We start from the raw sequence: 21,845 nt of genomic DNA, 5'->3' as shown, positions 1-21,845 counted from the left end.
GATGGGTCATGTGCTTTTATCATTTTTTTCAACGGGGTGGGAAGGCAAACATAGAATACCAGAAGGCTAAATACAATAGGCTTTTGAATAGAGAGGATAAGAAAGAGAAAAGGGAGTATTTTTTTCTATTTTGTATATTTTTTTAATAGGAATTAGTTTAAATTATCTTATAAATAAGGAATGAGAGTCTTGACATAACTGATAAAATTGTTCCATGTGATCAGGAGATCATGCGTCAAATCGTGGAAACATCCTCTTGCAAAAATGCAGGGTAAGACTGCATACAATAGACATTTGTGATCCGACCCTTCCCCGGAGCTCGCACATAGTAGCAACGTAGTGCACCAGCCTTTTATCTTACAAATAAGAGTTGTACTTTGAGTGGTAGGTATTCTACAAGGTTCGGGTCTAAGGTATGAAGTTGTCTTTGTTAGAGAACACATTATCCCCAAATGTGAGGCTTTCCTCTCCGAACACACGTAAGAGATCTACAAAGATTATAATTTTCTTAAATTCAAAATTATAAAGGGGCATGATATACAAATTGCACGAAAAAAAGGAAAAAAAAATTAACTAAACTAACGATCAAAAACTACCAAGTGGGAATCGAAGCAAAACATCATCTGAAATTATGATAAAGTGTGGCCCACCTCTAGTTTAATCACGCCATTCTTCCCGGCTTTCCCCTGCTTTATAAGCTCTGCCCCATCTCTTCGTCTTTTACTCAGCTCTACACCATTAAACTAAAAATTCTTTAGTACTTCTCTTAGTATAGGGCTCTTCTTTATAGTTTAGCCCCATTAATATGTCAAGTCTTCTCTTCATATTTGTTCTTTTTGTCACACTACTGCTAACCCCACTTCTTGTTTCTTCAATCCAAGATCCAGAGCTTGTGGTACAAGAAGTTCATAGGTAAAACAAATGTCACTAGTGACATAAACTTTTATGTTCATTATTATTTTTGCTTAATAATTCGTGTTGTTTTGAGATGAGATTCCACTAGTGGGATTATACTGGGTGATTATGGTTATTGTTAATTCGTGTTGTTTTGAGCAGGAGCATCAATGCTTCATTGACGAGGAGGAACTTGGGCTATTTGTCGTGTGGAACAGGAAATCCGATTGATGATTGTTGGCGTTGTGACCCCAATTGGGAAAAAAATCGCCAACGTTTAGCTGATTGCGCCATTGGCTTCGGAAAGGATGCTATTGGAGGAAGAAATGGAAGAATTTACGTGGTCACTGACTCAGGGAACGATGATCCCGTAAACCCTAAACCCGGAACCCTAAGACATGCTGTTATACAAGATGAGCCTTTGTGGATCATTTTCAAAAGAGACATGGTCATTCAGCTCAAGCAAGAACTCGTCATGAACTCTTTCAAGACCATAGATGGCCGGGGCACTAGCGTTCACATTTCAGGTCAGAAGCAGATCCAGAATTTAAAATTTGATGATTTCAACCTTTATGTTCTTATTATAACTGAATATGCTACTCCACACGACTATTTCAGGTGGTCCTTGCATTACAATCCATTACAGCACGAACATTATCATACACGGGATTAATATACACGACTGCAAGCAGAGTGGTAACGGCAATATTAGGGACTCACCGCACCATTCAGGATGGTGGGATGTTTCCGACGGAGACGGCATTTCAATTTTCGGAGGGAAGAATATATGGGTGGATCATTGTTCCTTGTCAAATTGCCACGACGGTCTAATTGATGCAATTCATGGATCCACAGCAATTACAATTTCTAACAACTATTTTACTCATCATGATAAGGTCATGTTATTGGGACATAGTGATTCTTTTACGCAGGATAAAGGCATGCAAGTTACAGTTGCCTTTAATCATTTTGGTGAAGGTTTGGTGCAGAGAATGCCGAGGTGTAGACATGGTTATTTTCATGTGGTGAATAATGACTATACCCACTGGGAAATGTATGCCATTGGTGGTAGTGCTGCTCCTACTATTAATAGTCAAGGCAATAGGTTTCTTGCTCCCAATCAGAAATTCCGTAAAGAGGTACTTCATATGTTTCACTTTTAAAGAGTCAAATAATTTTTCTTTTACCACGGTTTTTGAAATATATTTAAAAATATGCTGAATTATTACTTTTCTCTTAACCACGTCACATAAAATGAAAAATAATATATACTTATATAAGTAGGACAAGTGAAAACTTACGTGCTACGGTACTACCAACTATGTTGCTCGGATTCTCCAAATGTGTTACCGCACCCGTGTCGGATCCTCCAAAAATACACTAAATTTGGAGGATCTGACACACACCCAACAATATTTTTGAAGAGTTCGAGTAACATATATAGCTACCAAGCATATGGTATAGCAGGGGCGAAGCCACACTTTAGTTAGGGGTGGTCAATTGACCACTCTTTGTCGGAAAATTACATTGTGTATATAAGTTAAATATTAGGTTTTAGAGTTACATAACATATATTGAATACCCTCTGTCAGATCTTTTTTTTTTTACTTATTTCAAGTTTGAACACCTTTGAAAAAATTTCTGGCTTGGCTTCGCCAGTGTAGTATGGTACTGTTGTTCCACTACCTAATATACGTGATTTTTACACCATCTGCCTTAATTTTCAAGTGCTCCCTTTTTTTTAACAGTTACATGTAGTTGTCTTTTAGTGACAATGGTAGTTTAAAAATTCTTTTTACATTATTAGTATATAGTATATATAATCTAAACTCCGAGGTTACACTAAATAGTTGAAAATTTAACAGGTGACAAAGCATGAGGATGCACCAGAAAGTGAGTGGAAAAGCTGGAACTGGAGGTCAGAAGGTGACTTGATGTTAAATGGTGCCTATTTTAGGCAAACTGGTGCAGGTGCATCATCTTCTACTTATGCTAGGGCATCAAGCTTAAGTGCAAGGCCATCTACCTTGGTTGGATCCATGACCACAAACGCCGGTCCTCTCGGCTGCAAAAAAGGCTCTCGCTGCTAGTCAGAGACGGAGCTAGAATTTTCAAAATATTTGGTCGAGTTGCTACTACAATTATTTTAAAAGGGGGGAGTCGTAATTACTAGATGATGATAGTGAAAGTAGTGTTATTACTAAGCTGAAAGTGGTACGTAGTGTCAAAATATGGAGTACCCTTTTGCATACTATATTTCATCGTTTTTTTTTAATCATGAATTTTTCAAGGACAAACTATTAATTAAGTATTCACCTATGTAAGTTTGTTCTTGATATATAACTCTACCAATAGAGTGGCTATCTTTGTTTCCCCTTAATATGTTAGTTGAAACAGCAACTAAGTGTTCACTAGCTCGTACTATCATGAATTTTTGCATGCTTAACGACTATATATTTAAACCAGATCTTTGGTGCCCCAATTTCGTGTTTTTTTTTTTTTTTTTTTAAAAAGTCTTCACAAATATATACTCTTCCTCCAATATAATGAATGATCAAAACTGAGGCGGATTCAGAATTTAAATTTTGATGAATTAAAACTTTAAAATTCTTAACACTTTATTTGTGAAAGTTTTGAGTAATTTTACCGTGTATATATATGTCACAAGGGTAGTCAATCTATCCTTCGTCAAAAAATTATACAGTGTATATAAATAAAATATTATATTTTATAAATATATAACACATATTGAACACCTTTTTAAATTATATACTCTTAAAAAAAGTTTCTAGTTTCGTCACTGCGTTGCACCATGTTCATGCTTGGCCTTTGTGGATCAACAGTGACGTCTATGTTACGCATTGGTATATTTGAAGGTATCATCCGATGTTAAATGAGAACATGCATGGGATTTCTACGACTGCAGTGGTCAATTTAGGCACAGTGACCAAAAAGTGTGGCAAATTAATAAGAAATTGATTGGTCCGTTCAGCACTGGCAAGCCATAGCCTACACTGCAATAGTGAGAAAATTTACTCACACATAATTTATCAACCCTTGCAATATTTTTTCCTTTTTCGTTCCTCTCTTAGCTTTTTTCCGTCAATCATGGAAATGGCCTTTTGCTACAAAAGGAATGAACGATCACTTTCGACATTATTATTGATAATTCAACGTTTTGAAAAAATGAACCACTTGTGGATTAAGAACCACCTGCTAGAAGTGCAGGCATCAAATATTAATCAGTAAGTATTTCTATTGCTTTCCTTACTCAACCCGTCCAACCCGCCCAAGGTTGGGCCGCTCGTTGACCTGTCTATTGTTGAACTCGGCCTATCTTGATTTAACCCAATTTAGCCCAACTAAAATTAGGCTGATTTTCAGCCCAAAATTAATACATGAACAACTTTGTTAAATATCTTTAAAATAATTTTTTTTGTTTGATATGTTACATATGACCATAACGAAAGGTAATTAAGCAATTCATAAGAAAATAATACACCTTAATTAAAGCTTGGTAAGAGTTGCCCGTATTGGGCTATGAACCAAATTTTAGTCCATCTTGTCCTAGCCCATCTCAGCCCAAGTAACTTTTGGATGGGTCAATGAACCGCTTATTTATTGACTCGATACATTTTGACTTGCCTAGAATCAGCGCAGCCCGGCCATTTGGCACCCCGCCTATATGTTTGTTAAGTAAATTGATCTAGCTCCTACTCATTGAAACTTTTTTAAACAATTCACGAGTGTTATAAAATAAAAGCAATGTAGTAAAATGTAAATAAGAAGAGATAGAAAGAAGGAAGAAGTCTTTTCTTCTTTCACTTTGGTGTATCCTTCCATGGCAATTACATAGCCTTTTATAGGCATAAAAATTAAAGATGATGAACATAAAGTAGGAGATTTAATCTTTAAGCTATTCACAACATGGGCATCCAATGTAGCATCCAATGTACAAACTATGCTATTCACAACATGGGCATCCAATGTACAAACTATTTATAACACTCCTCCTTGGATGTCCATGTAAGATATGTGCCTCATTAAGAACTTACAAAAAAAATATTGGAATGTACATAGTTATTTATAATATGCATTGCTTGCTGCCTCATTAAAAACCTTACCAGGAAAATTCAGTGGGACAAAACCTTGGTTACGGAAAAGAGTGCAGCGTGTAATTACTCCCCCTGATGAAAAATTACTTAATGTCTCGAAGACAATGCATTCCAATCTTATATATCAGCTTTTCAAATATTGAGGTTGGTAATGCCTTAGTGAACAGATCAGCCAAATTATCACTTGAACGAACTTGTTGTACATCTATTTCACCATTCTTCTGAAGTTCATGAGTGAAAAAGAATTTCGGTGAAATATGTTTTGTTCTATCTCCTTTGATATATCCTCCTTTCAATTGAGCTAGCATCATTGTCTTCATATAATATTGTTGGAATATTCTCTTTCGAAGAAAGACCACATGTTTGCTGAATGTGTTGAGTTATCGTTCTCAACCAAACGCATTCTCGACTTGCTTCGTGAATGTCTATTATCTCTGCATGATTCGAAGAAGTAGCAACCATAGTTTGTTTTGTCGAACGCCATGATATGGCTGTACCTCCACTTGTAAATAAATAGTCTGTCTAAGATCGACCTTTGTGTGGATCAGACAAATATCTTGCATCTGCATAACCAATCAATGATGGCTTAGATTTATTTGAATAAAATAAACCCATATCAATGGTCCCTTGGAGGTATCTGAATATATGTTTAATACCATTCCAATGTCTTTGTATTGGCGAAGAACTAAATCTTACCAATAAGCTTACTGAGAAAGCTATATCTGGTCGGGAATTATTGGCAAGATATATTAATGCCCCAATTGCACTAAGATATGGTACTTCGGCACCAAGAAGCTCTTCATCATTTTCATGAGGTCGGAATGGATCTTTCTTTATATCAAGTGATCTCACAACCATCGGGGTACTCAATGGATGTGCTTTATCTATATAGAATCGCTTTAAAATCTTTTCGGTGTATGTTGATTGATGGACAAATATTCCATCTTTCATATACTCAATTTGTAGACCAAGACAAAATTTTGTCTTTCCAAGATCTTTCATTTCAAATTCTTTCTTCAAACAGTCTACTATTTTTGGAAGCTCCCCAGGAGTTCCAATGATATTTAAATCATCAACATACATGACGATTATAACAAATTCAAGTCCAGACCTTTTATAAAGACACAAGGACAAATTGGATCATTCTTGTACCATTCTTTCAATAGGTATTTACTCAGGCGATTGTACCACATACGACCAGATTGTTTCAATCCATATAAAGATTTCTGAAGTTTTATTGAACAAGTTTCTCGAAAACTTTTATATGCTTCTGGCACTTTAAATCCCTCAGGTACTTTCATAAAAATTTCGTTGTCTAATGATCTATACAAATAGGCTGTAACAACATCTATTATATGCATATCAAGTTTTTCTTGCACTGCCATATTTATGAGATACCTGAAGGTGATAACATCCACTACAGGAGAATATGTCTCCATATAATCAATTTCAGGCCTTTGGGAAAACCCTTGTGCCACAAGTCGCGCTTTATATCTAACAACTTCATTTTTATCATTTCGTTTTCACACAAAAACCCATTTATACCCTACTGGCTTTATGCCTTCAGGTGTTCGAACTATGGGTTCGAAGACTTCACGTTTTCCAAGTGAAGTTAACTCTGCATGGATAACGTCTTTTCATTTTGGCCAATCATTTCTCTGTCTACATTTATTGACAGATTTTGGTTCAAGATCCTCATCTTGTTGCATTATTTCAACAACAACATTATAAGCAAAAATGTTATCGATAAAAATATTATTTCGGTTCCATCTTTTTCCGGTTGAGACGTAACTTATTGATATCTCTTCATTCTCATTATTTTCAGGTACCTGGACCTCACCTAAGGTCTTATCATTTGTTATGTCTTGGGGCTCTTCTTGAGCCACTACCTCTGTGTTATGTTCACTTTGATCACTTGCTCCTTTTCTTCTTCGAGGATTTTTATCTTTAGAACCGATTGGTCTACCACGTTTCAAGCATGTCTTAGACTCATTTGCTTTAATTAATTGTCCGACCGGGATATCAACTCGAATTGGAGCATTAACAGCTGGAATATGTGACTTAGTCACCCTTGGTAGGTCAGTGAATGCATCTGGCAATTGATTTGCAATATTTTGCAAATGAATAATCTTTTGAAGCTCTTGTTCACATTGATTTGTTCGAGGATCTAAATGAGACAGTGATAATGCATTCCAATCTATCTTCTTTTTTAGCTGCTTATTTTCTCCCCTAATATAGTTCATCAAAATGACAATCAGAAAATCTTGCCGTAAATAAATCTCCAGTCATCGGCTCTAGATATTTTATAATAGAAGGAGATTCATATCCAACATATATCCCCAACCTTCTTTTAGGACCCATCTTTGTATGTTGTGGTGGAGCAATTGGAATATATATCGCACAACCAAAGAACCTAAGATGAGAAATATTTGGCTCCTGACCAAAAGCCAATTGCAATGGGGAGACTTTATGATAACTTGTGGGCTTTATCCGCACAAGTGCTGCTGCGTGCAAAATAGCATGACCCCATACTGAAATGGAAAGTTTTGTTCTCATAAGCATAGGTCTAGCGATTAATTGAAGGCGTTTGATCAATGATTCTGCTAGACCATTTTGTGTATGAACATGAACAACCAGATGCTCAATTGTTATCCTAGTTGAAATACAATAATTATTAAAGGCTTGGGATGTAAATTCACCAGCATTATCAAGACGAATTGTCTTAATTGCATAATACGGAAATTGTGCTCTTAGCTTTATTATTTGAGCCAACAATCTCGTAAATGTCATATTGCGAGTTGATAATAAGCACACATGTGACCATCTTGTAGATGCATCTACCAAAATCATATAATATTTGAATGGTCCACATGGAGGGTGAATGGGCCCACATATATCACCATGTATACGTTCCAGAAATGCAGTGGATTCCATCCTACCTTTAACAGTTGATGGTCTAATAATTAATTTTCCTTGAGAACATGCAGCACAAGAGAATTCCTTAAATTGAAGAATCTTCTGATTCTTCATTGCATGTCCACGTGAATTCTCAATTATTTTACGTATCATATTAGAACCAGGATGGCCCAACCAGTCATGCCAAATAATAAAATTATCTTGATTAGTAAACTTCTCGTTTACTACGGCATGTGTTTCAATCCTTCTAATACTTGTGCAGTATAAGCCGGAGGAAAGAACAGGTAATATTTCAAGTACATATTTCTTACCGGGCATTATTGTAGTAATATAAAGATATTCAATCTTTTCATCATTTGTAGTCTCAATATGATAGCCATTTTGTCGAATATCTTTGAAACTTAATAAGTTTCTTTGAAATTTACTACAATATAGTGTTTCATCAATAGCCAAATTTGTTCCTCCTGGTAGTAATAAATTGGCTCTTCCAGAACCTTCAATTAATCTTGTACTATCGGATATTGTATTAACATTCGCTTCTTTCATTACCAAATGAGAGAAATATCTCTTATCTTTTAAAATAGTGTATGTTGTAGCACTATCCAGAAGACATATATCATCTTTATTAATCTTGAGTCCAACTGAAGACTGGGGAAAAGACAAACAAAAAAAATATTAAGAAATACATTAGGAATGTAGAAACTAGCAACACATGATGCATTAGGAAAATACACTCAAGAAAAATAAACTAGTTGCAAACATAAAAATAACAACTTTTATAGCTTCATTCCCCAGTAAGATGATTAGTTCTTCAGTCAATATCCTCAAAGAAGTCTCGAGCTTCTAAATGAGTAATATTTGTTAGGCCTCCAAAATCATCATCTTTATATGCAAGATGTGCCTTAGAATCATATTTGTTTGAGGGACCTACTTCATCATCATTATTTTGAAAGGTCAAGTGTGCCTCCACATTATTTTCTTTTTTTCTGAGGGAGGCTTGATAAAGTTTGACAAAATGATCTAGCGTACGACAAATGCGTACCCAATGACCATTCATACCACATCGGTGGCACGTACTAGTTTTACCTTTTGAATGATTAATTTGAGAACCCTTATTGTTCTCCAATTTATTTCCACCATAATGACGATAATTGTTTAGTCCCCTGCCACGTCCACGTTTACGACCATGTCCACGACCACGACAATATTTTGTTTTCTTTCAAACTTATCATATGCTGCTACAGTATTCACTTCCGGAAATGGAGCTAACCCAGTGGGACGGGCTTCATGATTTTTCATTAATAGAGTATTATTCTGCTCTGCCACAAGTAGACATGTGATTAACTCAGAAATATTTCTTAAAACCTTTTTTACGGTATTGTTGTTGTAGCACCACATTTGAAGCGTGAAAAGTAGAAAAAGTTTTTTCCAATAAGTCCTCATATGTGATAGTGTCTCCACATAATTTTAATAGAGAACTTACTTTAAAGATAACAGAATTATACTCACTTACGGTTTTAAAGTCTTGCAGCCTTAAATGTATCCACTTATACCGAGCTTTCGGTAATACCGTAAATTTTAGGTGGTCATACCGATCCTTCAAATTAATCCTTAATTCAAGTGGATCTTTTACGGTTTAATATTCAGTTTTTAACCCTTCATGTAGATGACGACGAAGGAAAATCATGGCCTTCGCTTTATCCTGATTTGATGCTTCATTTCCTTGTATAATAGTATTTCCAAGACCTTTTGCGTCAAGGTGAATTTCAGCATCAAGGACCCATGATAAATAGTTCCTCCCGGTGATGTCAAGTGCCACAAATTCAAGTTTTGATAAATTTGACATAGTGAAAACTATCATAAAAGATGAATTAGTTAGAGAAATAATTATAATAATAAACAATTAATGAAAACAAAACGATTAAGGTAAAAAAAATGAAAATAGAGTTATATCATGTTAACAATCCACTATTTCATTTTATTCTTGCCATAAAGTAGAAATTACATACTTGTTTCATTTCACTTTATATTATTGATATATATGTGTTAATAGAATTGAACGTGACTAACATTATTTATATGTTCCAATAAATATAAAGTAATTAAACTATTTAAGATGCCCAAGAGCACAAGAAATCTGCAAACAATGAGCATATGATATGTACTGCCATAAATAAAATGATTATAATGATACTTACCTTAATAAAATATGGCTCAACTTAGCGGGAGTTAAGAATAAAATTAGAGTTTCATGCTGATAACGTGTTATAAAATAAAAGCAATGTAGTAAAATATAAATAAGAAGAGATAGAAAGAAGGAAGAAGTCTTTTCTTCTTTTACTTTGGTGTATCTTTCCATTGCAATTACATAGCCTTTTATAGGCATAAAAAATAAATATGATGGACATAAAGTAGGATATTTAATCTTTAAGCTATTCACAACATGGACATCCAATGTACAAACTATGTTGTTCACAACGTGCGCATCTAATGTAGCATCCAATGTACAAACTATGTTATTCACAACATGAGCATCCAATGTAGCATCAAATGTACAAACTATTTATAACAACGAGCACCTATTTGAACGAGGGGCAATTGTTATATTTAAATTTCAAAGGTCTAGATTAAATTAAATTAACAAGCATATTAGTCATAGATATATTCAGAAAGAAAAACTTTGGTGTAAAAAAAAACTTATGGCTTAATTAATATGATTTTTTTCAATTTTTTTAATACTTTTTCTCTGCTATGTGAAGTGAAGGCGCAAAGAGAGGAGCCAGTAATAATTGGACGTGGAAAAAGGTAAAAATTGTACGGGCCGCCCTATTGGTCACCCCCATTTAATTTATATATTTTTTTTTATTTTTTTTTAACTTGTACTAACTTTTTAAATAACTTCAGCCCCCTTTCTCCTCCTCCGTTTTCTTCTTCACGTTACAAAACAAACTGGTATATCTCCAGAAGCAACGCTGCTTTAGTTATAAGGTCAATTTTTTTTTAATTGAACATTTCGGCAGTTGTACTTCTGCTCCAAATTTACAGCAAATTAGTCTTAGGAAAAATTTAAGTTACCAATAAGATGAGCTGTAAAATTTTGGAGTTTTTGTATGTTTATTCGTGTTTGAGATGAGAAGATGTACATTATTTTTCTTAAAAAATCACTGCTAATTATGGTGCTTCAGCTCTAGAGCTGAAGTTCGCCAGTTACAAAACAAAAACTTTGCCAGTTACAAAACAAAAACTTTGCCAGTTACAAAACAAAAACTTCGCCAGTTACAAAAACAAAAACTTCAGCTCTAATCGCCAGTTAAAAAACAAAAAACTTTAGCTCTAGAGCTGAACTTCAAGCCCGACTACTAGAATGTTGAAGTTTTTCGTGATTGCCTTTGGTACTTCAGTCTTGTATGCTGAAGTTATGCGAAAAAACGGGTAGGCTTGCAATTTTTTTTGCAAAACGGACAGAAGTTAAAACGTGATATAAAAAGCGTGTATAGATGCAAATGCCCCTGGAAAAAGGGGTAGCTAATGCAAATGAATTTATTCAAATTAACACACAGATGTACATTTGATCGTATTATTTAAACTAAAAACATAAAATACACATGATCGACACCTTACACCATGTCACTAAATCAAAGTAGTCTCAACAGGTACGTAACAGAGCCAAGTCACTATTTAAAATTAGAGGAATCACCAATATCTGGCTCTTCTCTCTTTTGTCTGCCGCAAAAATTTTAAAATTCACAGAAGAATTAATTAATCACTCTTCTCTGTAACGTCAGATGAGTAATGAATCGCGTAATAATTAAACAATCTTAGAAAAATAATCCAGCGACGGCTGCAACCCCAAAAACATAGGAGACCTTTATAGTGGTGGCGGCGCTAGCCGTAGTGGGTGCTTCAGCAGGAGTGGCACTGTCAGCGGTGGGACCCGAAGATGTAGCGGGGGTGGGTGGGGAAGAAGAGTCGCTGTCGGGGGAAGGTGGAGATGAGGGTTCATCATCAGCAGGGGAATTTGAAGTTGGAGAAGAAGTTGGAACAGAATCAGAATCAGAAGAGGAGGAATCAGATGAAGATGATGATGATGATGATGGTGATATTGATGATGATGGTGTACTGGCTTTAGGGGAAGAGGCAGGGGTAGGGGATGATTTAGGGGCGGCGGCGGTGGGGTCATTAGCACTACTCTTTGGTGCAGCTGCTGATGGCGTCGAGGCAGAAGGAGATGATGATGGGGTTGTTGCTGGTGATGACGATGATGATAATGATGATGATAGTGATGTTGCTGAGTTCATGAGTGAAAAAGAATTTCAGTGAAATATGTTTTGTTCTATCTCCTTTGATATATCCTTCTTTCAATTGAGCTAGCATCATTTTCTTCATACAATATTGTTGGAATATTCTCTTTCGAAGAAAGACCATATGTTTGTTGAATGTGTTGAGTTATCGATCTCAACCAAACGCATTCTCGACTTGCTTCGTGAATGTCTATTATTTCTGCATGATTCGAAGAAGTAGCAACCATAGTTTGTTTTGTCGAACACCATGATATGGTTGTACCTCCACTTGTAAATAAATAGCCTGTCTAAGATCGACCTTTGTGTGGATCAGACAAATATCTTGCATCTGCATAACCAATCAATGATGGCTTAGATTTATTTGAATAAAATAAACCCATATCAATGGTCCCTTGGAGGTATCTGAATATATGTTTCAATACCATTCCAGTGTCTTTGTATTGTCGAAGAACTAAATCTTGCCAATAAGCTTACTGAGAAAGCTATATCTGGTCGGGAATTATTGGCAAGATATATTAATGCCCCAATTGCACTAAGATATGATACTTCGGTACCAAGAAGCTCTTCATCATTTTCATGAGGTCGGAATGGATCTTTCTTTATATCAAGTGATCTCACAACCATCGGGGTACTCAATGGATGTGCTTTATCTATATAGAATCGCTTTAAAATCTTTTAGGTGTATGTTGATTGATGGACAAATATTCCATCTTTCATATACTCAATTTGTAGACCAAGACAAAATTTTGCCTTTCCAAGATCTTTCATTTCAAATTCTTTCTTCAAATAGTCTACTGTTTTTGGAAGCTCCCCAGGAGTTCCCATGATATTTAAATCATCAACATACATGGCGATTATAACAAATTCAAGTCCAGACCTTTTTATAAAGACACAAGGACAAATTGGATCATTCTTGTACCATTCTTTCAATAGGTATTTACTCAGGCGATTGTACCACATACGACCAGATTGTTTCAATCCATATAAAGATTTCTGAAGCTTTATTGAACAAGTTTCTCGAAAACTTTTATATGCTTCTGGCACTTTAAATCCCTCAGGTACTTTCATAAAAATTTTGTTGTGTAATGATCCATACAAATAGGCTGTAACAACATCTATTATATGCATATCAAGTTTTTCTTGCACTGCCATATTTATGAGATACCTGAAGGTGATAACATCCACTACAGGAGAATATATCTCCATATAATCAATTTCAGGCCTTTGGGAAAACCCTTGTGCCACAAGTCCCGCTTTATATCTAACAACTTCATTTTTATCATTTCGTTTTCACACAAAAACCCATTTATACCCTACTGGCTTTATGCCTTGGTGTTCGAACTATGGGTTCGAAGACTTCACGTTTTCCAAGTGAAGTTAACTCTGCATGGATAGCGTCTTTTCATTTTGGCCAATCATTTCTCTGTCTACATTTATTGACAGATTTTGGTTCAAGATCCTCATCTTGTTGCATTATTTCAACAACAACATTATAAGCAAAAATGTTATCGATAAAAATATTATTTCGGTTCCATCTTTTTCCGGTTGAGACGTAACTTATTGATATCTCTTCATTCTCATTATTTTCAGGTACCTGGACCTCACCTAAGGTCTTATCATTTGTTATGTCTTGGGGCTCTTCTTGAGCCACTACCTCTGTGTTATGTTCACTTTGATCACTTGCTCCTTTTCTTCTTCGAGGATTTTTATCTTTAGAACCGATTGGTCTACCACGTTTCAAGCATGTCTTAGACTCATTTGCTTTAATTAATTGTCCGATCGGGATATCAACTCGAATTGGAGCATTAACAGCTGGAATATGTGACTTAGTCACCCTTGGTAGGTCAGTGAATGCATCTGGCAATTGATTTGCAATATTTTGCAAATGAATAATCTTTTGAAGCTCTTGTTCACATTGATTTGTTCGAGGATCTAAATGAGACAATGATAATGCATTCCAATCTATCTTCTTTTTTAGCTGCTTATTTTCTCCCCCTAATATAATTCATCAAAATGACAATCAGAAAATCTTGCCGTAAATAAATCTCCAGTCATCGGCTCTAGATATTTTATAATAGAAGGAGATTCATATCCAACATATATCCCCAACCTTCTTTTAGGACCCATCTTTGTATGTTGTGGTGGAGCAATTGGAATATATATCGCACAACCAAAGATCCTAAGATGAGAAATATTTGGCTCCTGACCAAAAGCCATTTGGAATGGGGAGACTTTATGATAACTTGTGGGCTTTATCCGCACAAGTGTTGCTGCGTGCAAAATAGCATGACCCCATACTGAAATGGAAAGTTTTGTTCTCATAAGCATTGGTCTAGCGATTAATTGGAGGCGTTTGATCAATGATTCTGCTAGACTATTTTGTGTATGAACATGAACAACCGGATGCTCAATCGTTATCCTAGTTGAAATACAATAATTATTAAAGGCTTGGGATGTAAATTCACCAGCAATATCAAGACGAATTGTCTTAATTGCATAATCTGGAAATTGTGCTCTTAGCTTTATTATTTGAGCCAACAATCTCATAAATGACATATTGCGAGTTGATAGTAAGCACACATGTGACCATCTTGTAGATGCATCTACCAAAATCATATAATATTTGAATGGTCCACATGGAGGGTGAATGGGCCCACATATATCACCATGTATATGTTCCAGAAATGCAGTGGATTCCATCCTACCTTTAACAGTTGATGGTCTAAAAATTAATTTTCCTTGAGAACAAGCAGCACAAGAGAATTCCTTAAATTGAAGAATCTTCTGATTCTTCATTGCATGTCCATGTGAATTCTCAATTATTTTACGCATCATATTAGAACCTGGATGGCCCAACCAGTCATGCCAAATAATAAAATTATCTTGATTAGTAAACTTCTCGTTTACTACGGCATGTGTTTCAATCCTGCTAATACTTGTGTAGTATAAACCGGAGGAAAGAACAGGTAATATTTCAACTACATATTTCTTACCGGGCATTATTGTAGTAATATAAAGATATTCAATCTTTTCATCATTTGTAGTCTCAATATGATAGCCATTTTGTCGAATATGTTTGAAACTTAATAAGTTTCTTTGAGATTTACTACAATATAGTACTTCATCAATAGCAAATTTGTTCCTCCTGGTAGTAATAAATTGGCTCTTCCAGAACCTTCAATTAATCTTGTACTACCGGATATTGTATTAACATTCGCTTCTTTCATTACCAAATAAGAGAAATATCTCTTATCTTTTAAAATAGTGTATGTTGTAGCACTATCCAGAAGACATATATCATCTTTATTAATCTTGAGTCCAACTGAAGACTGGGGAAAAGACAAACAAAAAAAATATTAAGAAATACATTAGGAATGTAGAAACTAGCAACACATGATGCATTAGGAAAATACACTCAAGAAAAATAAACTAGTTGCAAACATAAAAATAACAACTTTTATAGCTTCATTCCCCAGTAAGATGATTAGTTCTTCAGACAATATCCTCAAAGAAGTCTCCAGCTTCTTAATGAGTAATATTTGTTAGGCCTCCAAAATCATCATCTTTATATGCAAGATGTGCCTTAGAATCATATTTGTTTGAGGGACCTACTTCATCATCATTATTTTGAAAGGTCAAGTGTGCCTCCACATTATTTTCTTTTTTTTTCGGAGGGAGGCTTGATAAAGTTTGACAAAATGATCTAGCGTACGACAAATGCGTGCCCAATGACCATTCATACCGCATCAGTGACACATACTAGTTTTACCTTTTGAATGATTAATTTGAGAACCCTTATTGTTCTCCAATTTATTTCCACCATAATAACGATAATTATTTTGTCCCCTGCCACGTCCACGTTTACGACCATGTCCATGACCACGATAATATTTTGTTTTCTTTCAAACTTATCATATGCTGCTACAGTATTCACTTCCGGAAATGGAGCTAACCCAGTGGGACGGGCTTCATAATTTTTCATTAATAGAGTATTATTCTGCTCTGCCACAAGTAGGCATGTGATTAACTCAGAATATTTCTTAAAACTTTTTTCACGGTATTGTTGTTGTAGCACCAAGTTTGAAGCGTGAAAAGTAGAAAAAGTTTTTTCCAATAAGTCCTCATCTGTGATAGTGTCTCCACATAATTTTAATAGAGAACTTACTTTAAAGATAACAGAATTATACTCACTTACGATCTTAAAGTCTTGCAGCCTTAAATGTATCCACTCATACCGAGCTTTCGGTAATACCGTAAATTTTAGGTGGTCATACCGATCCTTCAAATTAATCCTTAATTCAAGTGGATCTTTTACGGTTAAATATTCAGTTTTTAACCCTTCATGTAGATGACGACGAAGGAAAATCATGGCCTTCGCTTTATCCTGATTTGATGCTTCATTTCCTTGTATAATAGTATTTCCAAGACCTTTAGCGTCAAGGTGAATTTCAGCATCAAGGACCCATGATAAATAGTTCCTCCCGGTGATGTCAAGTGCCACAAATTCAAGTTTTGATAAATTTGACATAGTGAAAACTATCATAAAAGATGAATTAGTTAGAAAAATAATTATAATAATAAACAATTAATGAAAACAAAACGATTAAGGTAAAAGAAATGAAAATAGAGTTATATCATGTTAACAATCTACTATTTCATTTTATTCTTGCCATAAAGTAGAAATTACATACTTGTTTCATTTCACTTTATATTATTGATATATATGTGTTAATAGAATTGAACGTGACTAACATTATTTATATGTTCCAATAAATATAAAGTAATTAAACTATTTAAGATGCCCAAGAGCACAAGTAATCTGCATACAATGATCATATGATATGTACTGCCATAAATAAAATGATTATAATGATACATACCTTAATAAAATATGGCTCAACTTAGCGGGAGTTAAGAATAAAATTAGAGTTTCGTGCTGATAACGTGTTATAAAATAAAAGCAATGTAGTAAAATATAAATAAGAAGAGGTAGAAAGAAGGAAGAAGTCTTTTCTTCTTTTACTTTGGTGTATTTTTCCATTGCAATTACATAGCCTTTTATAGGCATAAAAAATAAATATGATGGACATAAAGTAGGATATTTAATCTTTAAGCTATTCACAACATGGGCATCCAATGTACAAACTATGTTGTTCACAACGTGCGCATCTAATGTAGCATCCAATGTACAAACTATACTATTCACAACATGGGCATCCAATGTAGCATCAAATGTACAAACTATTTATAACAACGAGCACCTATTTGAACGAGGGGCAATTGTTATATTTAAATTTCAAAGGTCTAGATTAAATTAAATTAACAAGCATATTAGTCATAGATATATTCAGAAAGAAAAACTCTGGTGTAAAAAAAAACTCTATCTTCCAAAATTATGGCTTAATTAATATGATTATTTTCAACTTTTTTTAATACTTTTTCTCTGCTATGTGAAGTGAAGGCGCAAAGAGAGGAGCCAGTAATAATTTGACGTGGAAAAAGGTAAAAATTGTACGGGGCGCCCTATTGGTCGCCCCCATTTAATTTATATCTATTTTTTAAATTTTTTTTAACTTGTACTCACTTTTTAAATAACGTCAGCCCCCTTTCTCCTCCTTCGTTTTCTTCTTCAAGTTACAAAAAAAACTGGTATTTATCTCCAGATGCAACACTGCTTTAGTTATAAGGTCAATTTTTTTTAATTGAACAGTTCGACAGTTGTACTTCTGCTCCAAATTTACAGCAAATTAGTCTTAGGAAAAATTTAAGTTACCAATAAGATGAGCTGTAAAATTTTGGAGTTTTTGTATGTTTATTCGTGTTTGAGCTGAGAAGATGTACATTATTTTTCTTAAAAAATCACTGCTAATTATGGTGCTTCAGCTCTAGAGCTGAAGTTCGCCAGTTACAAAACAAAAATTTTGCCAGTTACAAAAACAAAAACTTCAGCTCTAATCGCCAGTTAAAAAACAAAAAACTTCAGCTCTAGAGCTGAACTTCAAGCCCGACTACTAGAATGTTGAAGTTTTGCGTGATTGTCTTTGCTACTTCAGTCCTGTATGCTGAAGTTATGCGAAAAAACGGATAGACTTGCAATTTTTTTTGCAAAACGGGCAGAAGTTAAAACGTGATATAAAAAGCGGGTATAGATGCAAATGCCCCTGGAAAAAGGGGTAGCTAATGCAAATGAATTTATTCAAATTAACACACAGATGTACATTTGATCGTATTATTTAAACTAAAAACATAAAATACACATGATCGACACCTTACACCATGTCACTAAATCAAAATAGTCTCAACAGGTACGTAACAGAGCCAAGTCACTATTTAAAATTAGAGGAATCACCAATATCTGGCTCCTCTCTTTTGTCTGCCGCAAAAATTTTAAAATTCACAGAAGAATTAATTAATCACTCTGCTCTGTAACGTCAGATGAGTAATGAATCGCGTAATAATTAAACAATCTTAGAAAAATAATCCAGCGACGGCTGCAACCCCAAAAACATAGGAGACCTTTATAGTGGTGGCGGTGCTAGCTGTAGTGGGTGCTTCAGCAGGAGTGGCACTGTCAGTGGTGGGACCCGAAGATGTAGTGGAGGTGGGTGGGGAAGAAGAGTCGCTGTCGGGGGAAGGTGGAGATGAGGGTTCATCATCAGCAGGGGAATTTGAAGTTGGAGAAGAAGTTGGAACAGAATCAGAATCAGAAGAGGAGGAATTAGATGAAGATGATGATGGAGATGATGATGGTGATGTTGATGATGATGGTGTACTGGCTTTAGGGGAAGAGGCAGGGGCAGGGGATGATTTAGGGGCGGCGGCGGTGGGGTCATTAGCACTACTCTTTGGTGCAGCTGCTGATGGCGTCGAGGCAGAAGGAGATGATGATGGGGTTGTTGCTGGTGATGACGATGATGATAATGATGATGATGGTGATGTTGCTGATGTGGATGATGATGGTGATGATGATGGTGATGAAGAAGGGGAGCTACTTGGGGAATTAGCAGCTGAAGCTAATCCAGCAATGGCAACAAAGAGGAGAGCCAAAACAATAACTTGACGTGCCATTTTTTTTATTTATTTATAGTTTTTTGTATATAAATATTTTTTTGGTTTATTGATGGGGAATGGAAATGTAGAGATTTGATGAGAGAATGATCCTTTAAGATTTGCAGTAATTTTTTTTAAGAGAAAAACTGCGTAACTTAAAGGATTGAGGACAATGAAGGAGTTATAGGGGAGTGGTTTTTATAGGGTGGTTAAAGGACAAAGGTCAGAATGAACACAAGTGTTAGGCCAAATTCATTGCCAAATTCATTGGCAGATTGAAAAATAAAATATTGAAGGTAAACCGTAAATGGAGAAGGATGGACAGGATTTTCTTCTGTTTATTGACCAATTATTCATGGGTGTATTTATGTGTTCCTCCATTCTGAATGGCGAGTCATGAATTCATCGTTTGACTGGCCTTTTTGGGCCTCTTCTCATTAATGATATATGGCATCTTTACATAAATAGCCAATACGATTCACTGTTTACTTTATCTAGCCAGTTATTTGCCACGTCCATTTAAACTTAAAACCCAACACAACCCAAAACCAAAAAAAGTTGCAGAAATATGATACTTTTTGAGTTGGTCTTTTAACTTTTGACCCCCGCTAGCCCATACGTAGAACTTTAAGGTCAAAAGTTAAAATTATTGCCCATGGGACAAGTTATAGACAACATTTATTAAACTTGAAGTTATGCCCATAGAGCAAGCATACATAAAAATTCAAGACCATCCTCTTTGAGACTAAACTTGATCTTTTTCCGAGCTTTGCAAGAATAATTGTTTTAAAACTTGATAAAATGTGAGTTTAGCTTTAACACTTGCATCTCGACTCAAATAGGATTAACTGATTTAAATTATGATGCTCATAAAAGGTAGAGTCTTTATTTCCTTTTCAAATAACATATATGCACACGCAGGGAGTAAATTCATAAGCTAAAATCAAGAAAAAGGCTAAAATCTTTTTTTATTTTATTTTACTGGCTGCTTTTTCTCCCATAGCTCCTGTGTAGATCCACATTTCTGAGCATGGATCACACACACACACATACACACACACACACACACACACACACACACACACACATATATATATATATATATATATATATTGTATACCGACTAGAAAAAGAACATTGAATTTGGCCGGCTATTTGTGTAGCAATCCCATAAATAATCATATCCAATGTCTTTAAAATTAACGAACAAGTTAGCTACTTGTTACATCTTAATTCTGATCCTAAACATAGTAACATCAAATTCGACTAAACTTAAGAAAAATTCTCGCACAGAGTGAAATCAAAGAGTTGCGCAGTCGATGAAAATTTTGTTCTAGGTTTAATTCATATTGGAACCTTCGCTTAGTACAATCTTTCATTATTGAGCCGGGATAGTATATGTATGTACAAAAATTTTTGGGGTTAAAGTGTACAAAATAGAAGTTAGTAACTAATTTAACTAATAGGATGTATTAGTAGTTGTATGTATATCAGACTACCAAAGCTTTCTTTCTTAGCTAACTTCTTCATCTCCAATCGTGAATAACAATGGAGATTTCTCTGATTGCTCTCTCTCTCCCTCAAATCCCCATGCGTGTCCTCTTCTATGGAAATTTGATATGGTATCAGAGCGGTCGATTTAATTCCATTGTGCCTTCCTTCCCTCTGTCAATCTCACAACTCCGATCTTCGTTTTTCAATTTTCATTTCGTCAGTGATCGTCGTCCCAGAGCTAGGGTTCTTAATTCAGAGCAAAAACGGCAGTTAATGATGGATTGATTGCTGAGACTATGCTAGGACACACTCATCCTCTGTATTTGTGAACTTCAGACACGTCGGGAGAGCATCTGATTGAATTCAAGTTGATGGGGACTGAGAACTACAACTTGTGGTCTAGATCTATAAGAATTGGACTGTTTACGAAGAACAAAATCAGATTTATTGACGGAACCTGTAAGAAGGAGAATTTTGGGCAAAATTTGCATGATCAATGGGAGAGATGCAATGCATTTGTGCTATCATGGATAATGAATGTTGTTACCAAAGAGCTTTATAGCACTGTAGTCTATGGATCTTCTGTGTGCAATGTATGAAAAGATCTGAAGGAACGTTTTGATAAGAGAAAATTTCTAGAATCTACAATTTGTCACATGAGATTATATCTCTTAAGGAAGGTTTGGCGCCAGTTTCTGTTTACTATTCTAAACTGAAGGACCTATGGGATGAGTATGATGCTATGACACCTACTCCTTTATGTCCATGTCCTGAATCGAAGATATTTCTGGAACATATTCAACAACAACGTCTAGTGCAATTTTGAGTGGTCTCAATGAGTCATTTGCTCAAGCAAAAGGCATATAATGTTGATGATTCCAACTCCAAACATCAATGAAGCCTATGCGATGGCTGTGCAGGATGAAAGTCAGCGAGCCAAGGCAGCTAGCATCAGTAATTTGGAAATAGGAGCTCAGGTAATAGTGTATAACATAGGTCATGTAGCTAACCCAATGGCTTCCGATGCAGGTTATGGAGCTAATGTTGTGGGTTACAACACAGGGCAGACATACAC

At 35.2% G+C, this 21,845-nt stretch overlaps 3 protein-coding genes across 3 annotated transcripts; 2 read left to right on the top strand and 1 right to left on the bottom strand.

Moving 5' to 3' along the window:
- Window positions 1–714: 714 nt before the first annotated feature.
- Window positions 715–3,271, top strand: LOC107798776 (putative pectate lyase 18). The gene is made up of 4 exons (XM_016621815.2): window positions 715–912; window positions 1,057–1,421; window positions 1,513–2,033; window positions 2,760–3,271. The coding sequence occupies exons 1-4, from the start codon at window positions 806–808 to the stop codon at window positions 2,982–2,984; spliced, it is 1,218 nt and encodes a 405-aa protein (XP_016477301.1). The 5' UTR covers window positions 715–805; the 3' UTR covers window positions 2,985–3,271.
- Window positions 3,272–11,704: 8,433 nt separating this feature from the next.
- LOC142175473 (uncharacterized) lies at window positions 11,705–12,223 on the bottom strand. The gene has a single exon (XM_075242300.1). It carries the CDS (start codon window positions 12,221–12,223, stop codon window positions 11,744–11,746), a length of 480 nt encoding a protein of 159 aa, XP_075098401.1. The 3' UTR covers window positions 11,705–11,743.
- An 8,918-nt stretch (window positions 12,224–21,141) lies between these two features.
- LOC142179244 (uncharacterized) lies at window positions 21,142–21,596 on the top strand. The gene is made up of 2 exons (XM_075248977.1): window positions 21,142–21,363; window positions 21,447–21,596. Exons 1-2 carry the CDS (start codon window positions 21,142–21,144, stop codon window positions 21,594–21,596), a joined length of 372 nt encoding a protein of 123 aa, XP_075105078.1.
- Window positions 21,597–21,845: the final 249 nt, after the last annotated feature.

This window comes from Nicotiana tabacum, chromosome 3 (genome assembly GCF_000715075.1).
Source record: "Nicotiana tabacum cultivar K326 chromosome 3, ASM71507v2, whole genome shotgun sequence".
NCBI lineage: Eukaryota > Viridiplantae > Streptophyta > Magnoliopsida > Solanales > Solanaceae > Nicotiana > Nicotiana tabacum.
Note: the sequence above shows the minus strand (reverse complement) of the source record. Positions and strands in the feature narration are given on the sequence as shown.

What these genes read in the sequence shown, in the direction of transcription:
- LOC107798776 (XM_016621815.2), top strand. Translation starts at nt 806, where the DNA reads ATGTCAAGTCTTCTCTTCATATTTGTTCTTTTTGTCACACTACTGCTA. An exon ending in CACTAGCGTTCACATTTCAG is followed by an intron (nt 1,422 to 1,512) that starts GTCAGAAGCAGA and finishes CGACTATTTCAG; the next exon opens with GTGGTCCTTGCATTACAATC. An exon ending in ATCAGAAATTCCGTAAAGAG is followed by an intron (nt 2,034 to 2,759) that starts GTACTTCATATG and finishes AAAATTTAACAG; the next exon opens with GTGACAAAGCATGAGGATGC.
- LOC142179244 (XM_075248977.1), top strand. Translation starts at nt 21,142, where the DNA reads ATGGGGACTGAGAACTACAACTTGTGGTCTAGATCTATAAGAATTGGA. An exon ending in ATGGATCTTCTGTGTGCAAT is followed by an intron (nt 21,364 to 21,446) that starts GTATGAAAAGAT and finishes ATATCTCTTAAG; the next exon opens with GAAGGTTTGGCGCCAGTTTC.
- LOC142175473 (XM_075242300.1), bottom strand. Translation starts at nt 12,223, where the DNA reads ATGAACTCAGCAACATCACTATCATCATCATTATCATCATCGTCATCA.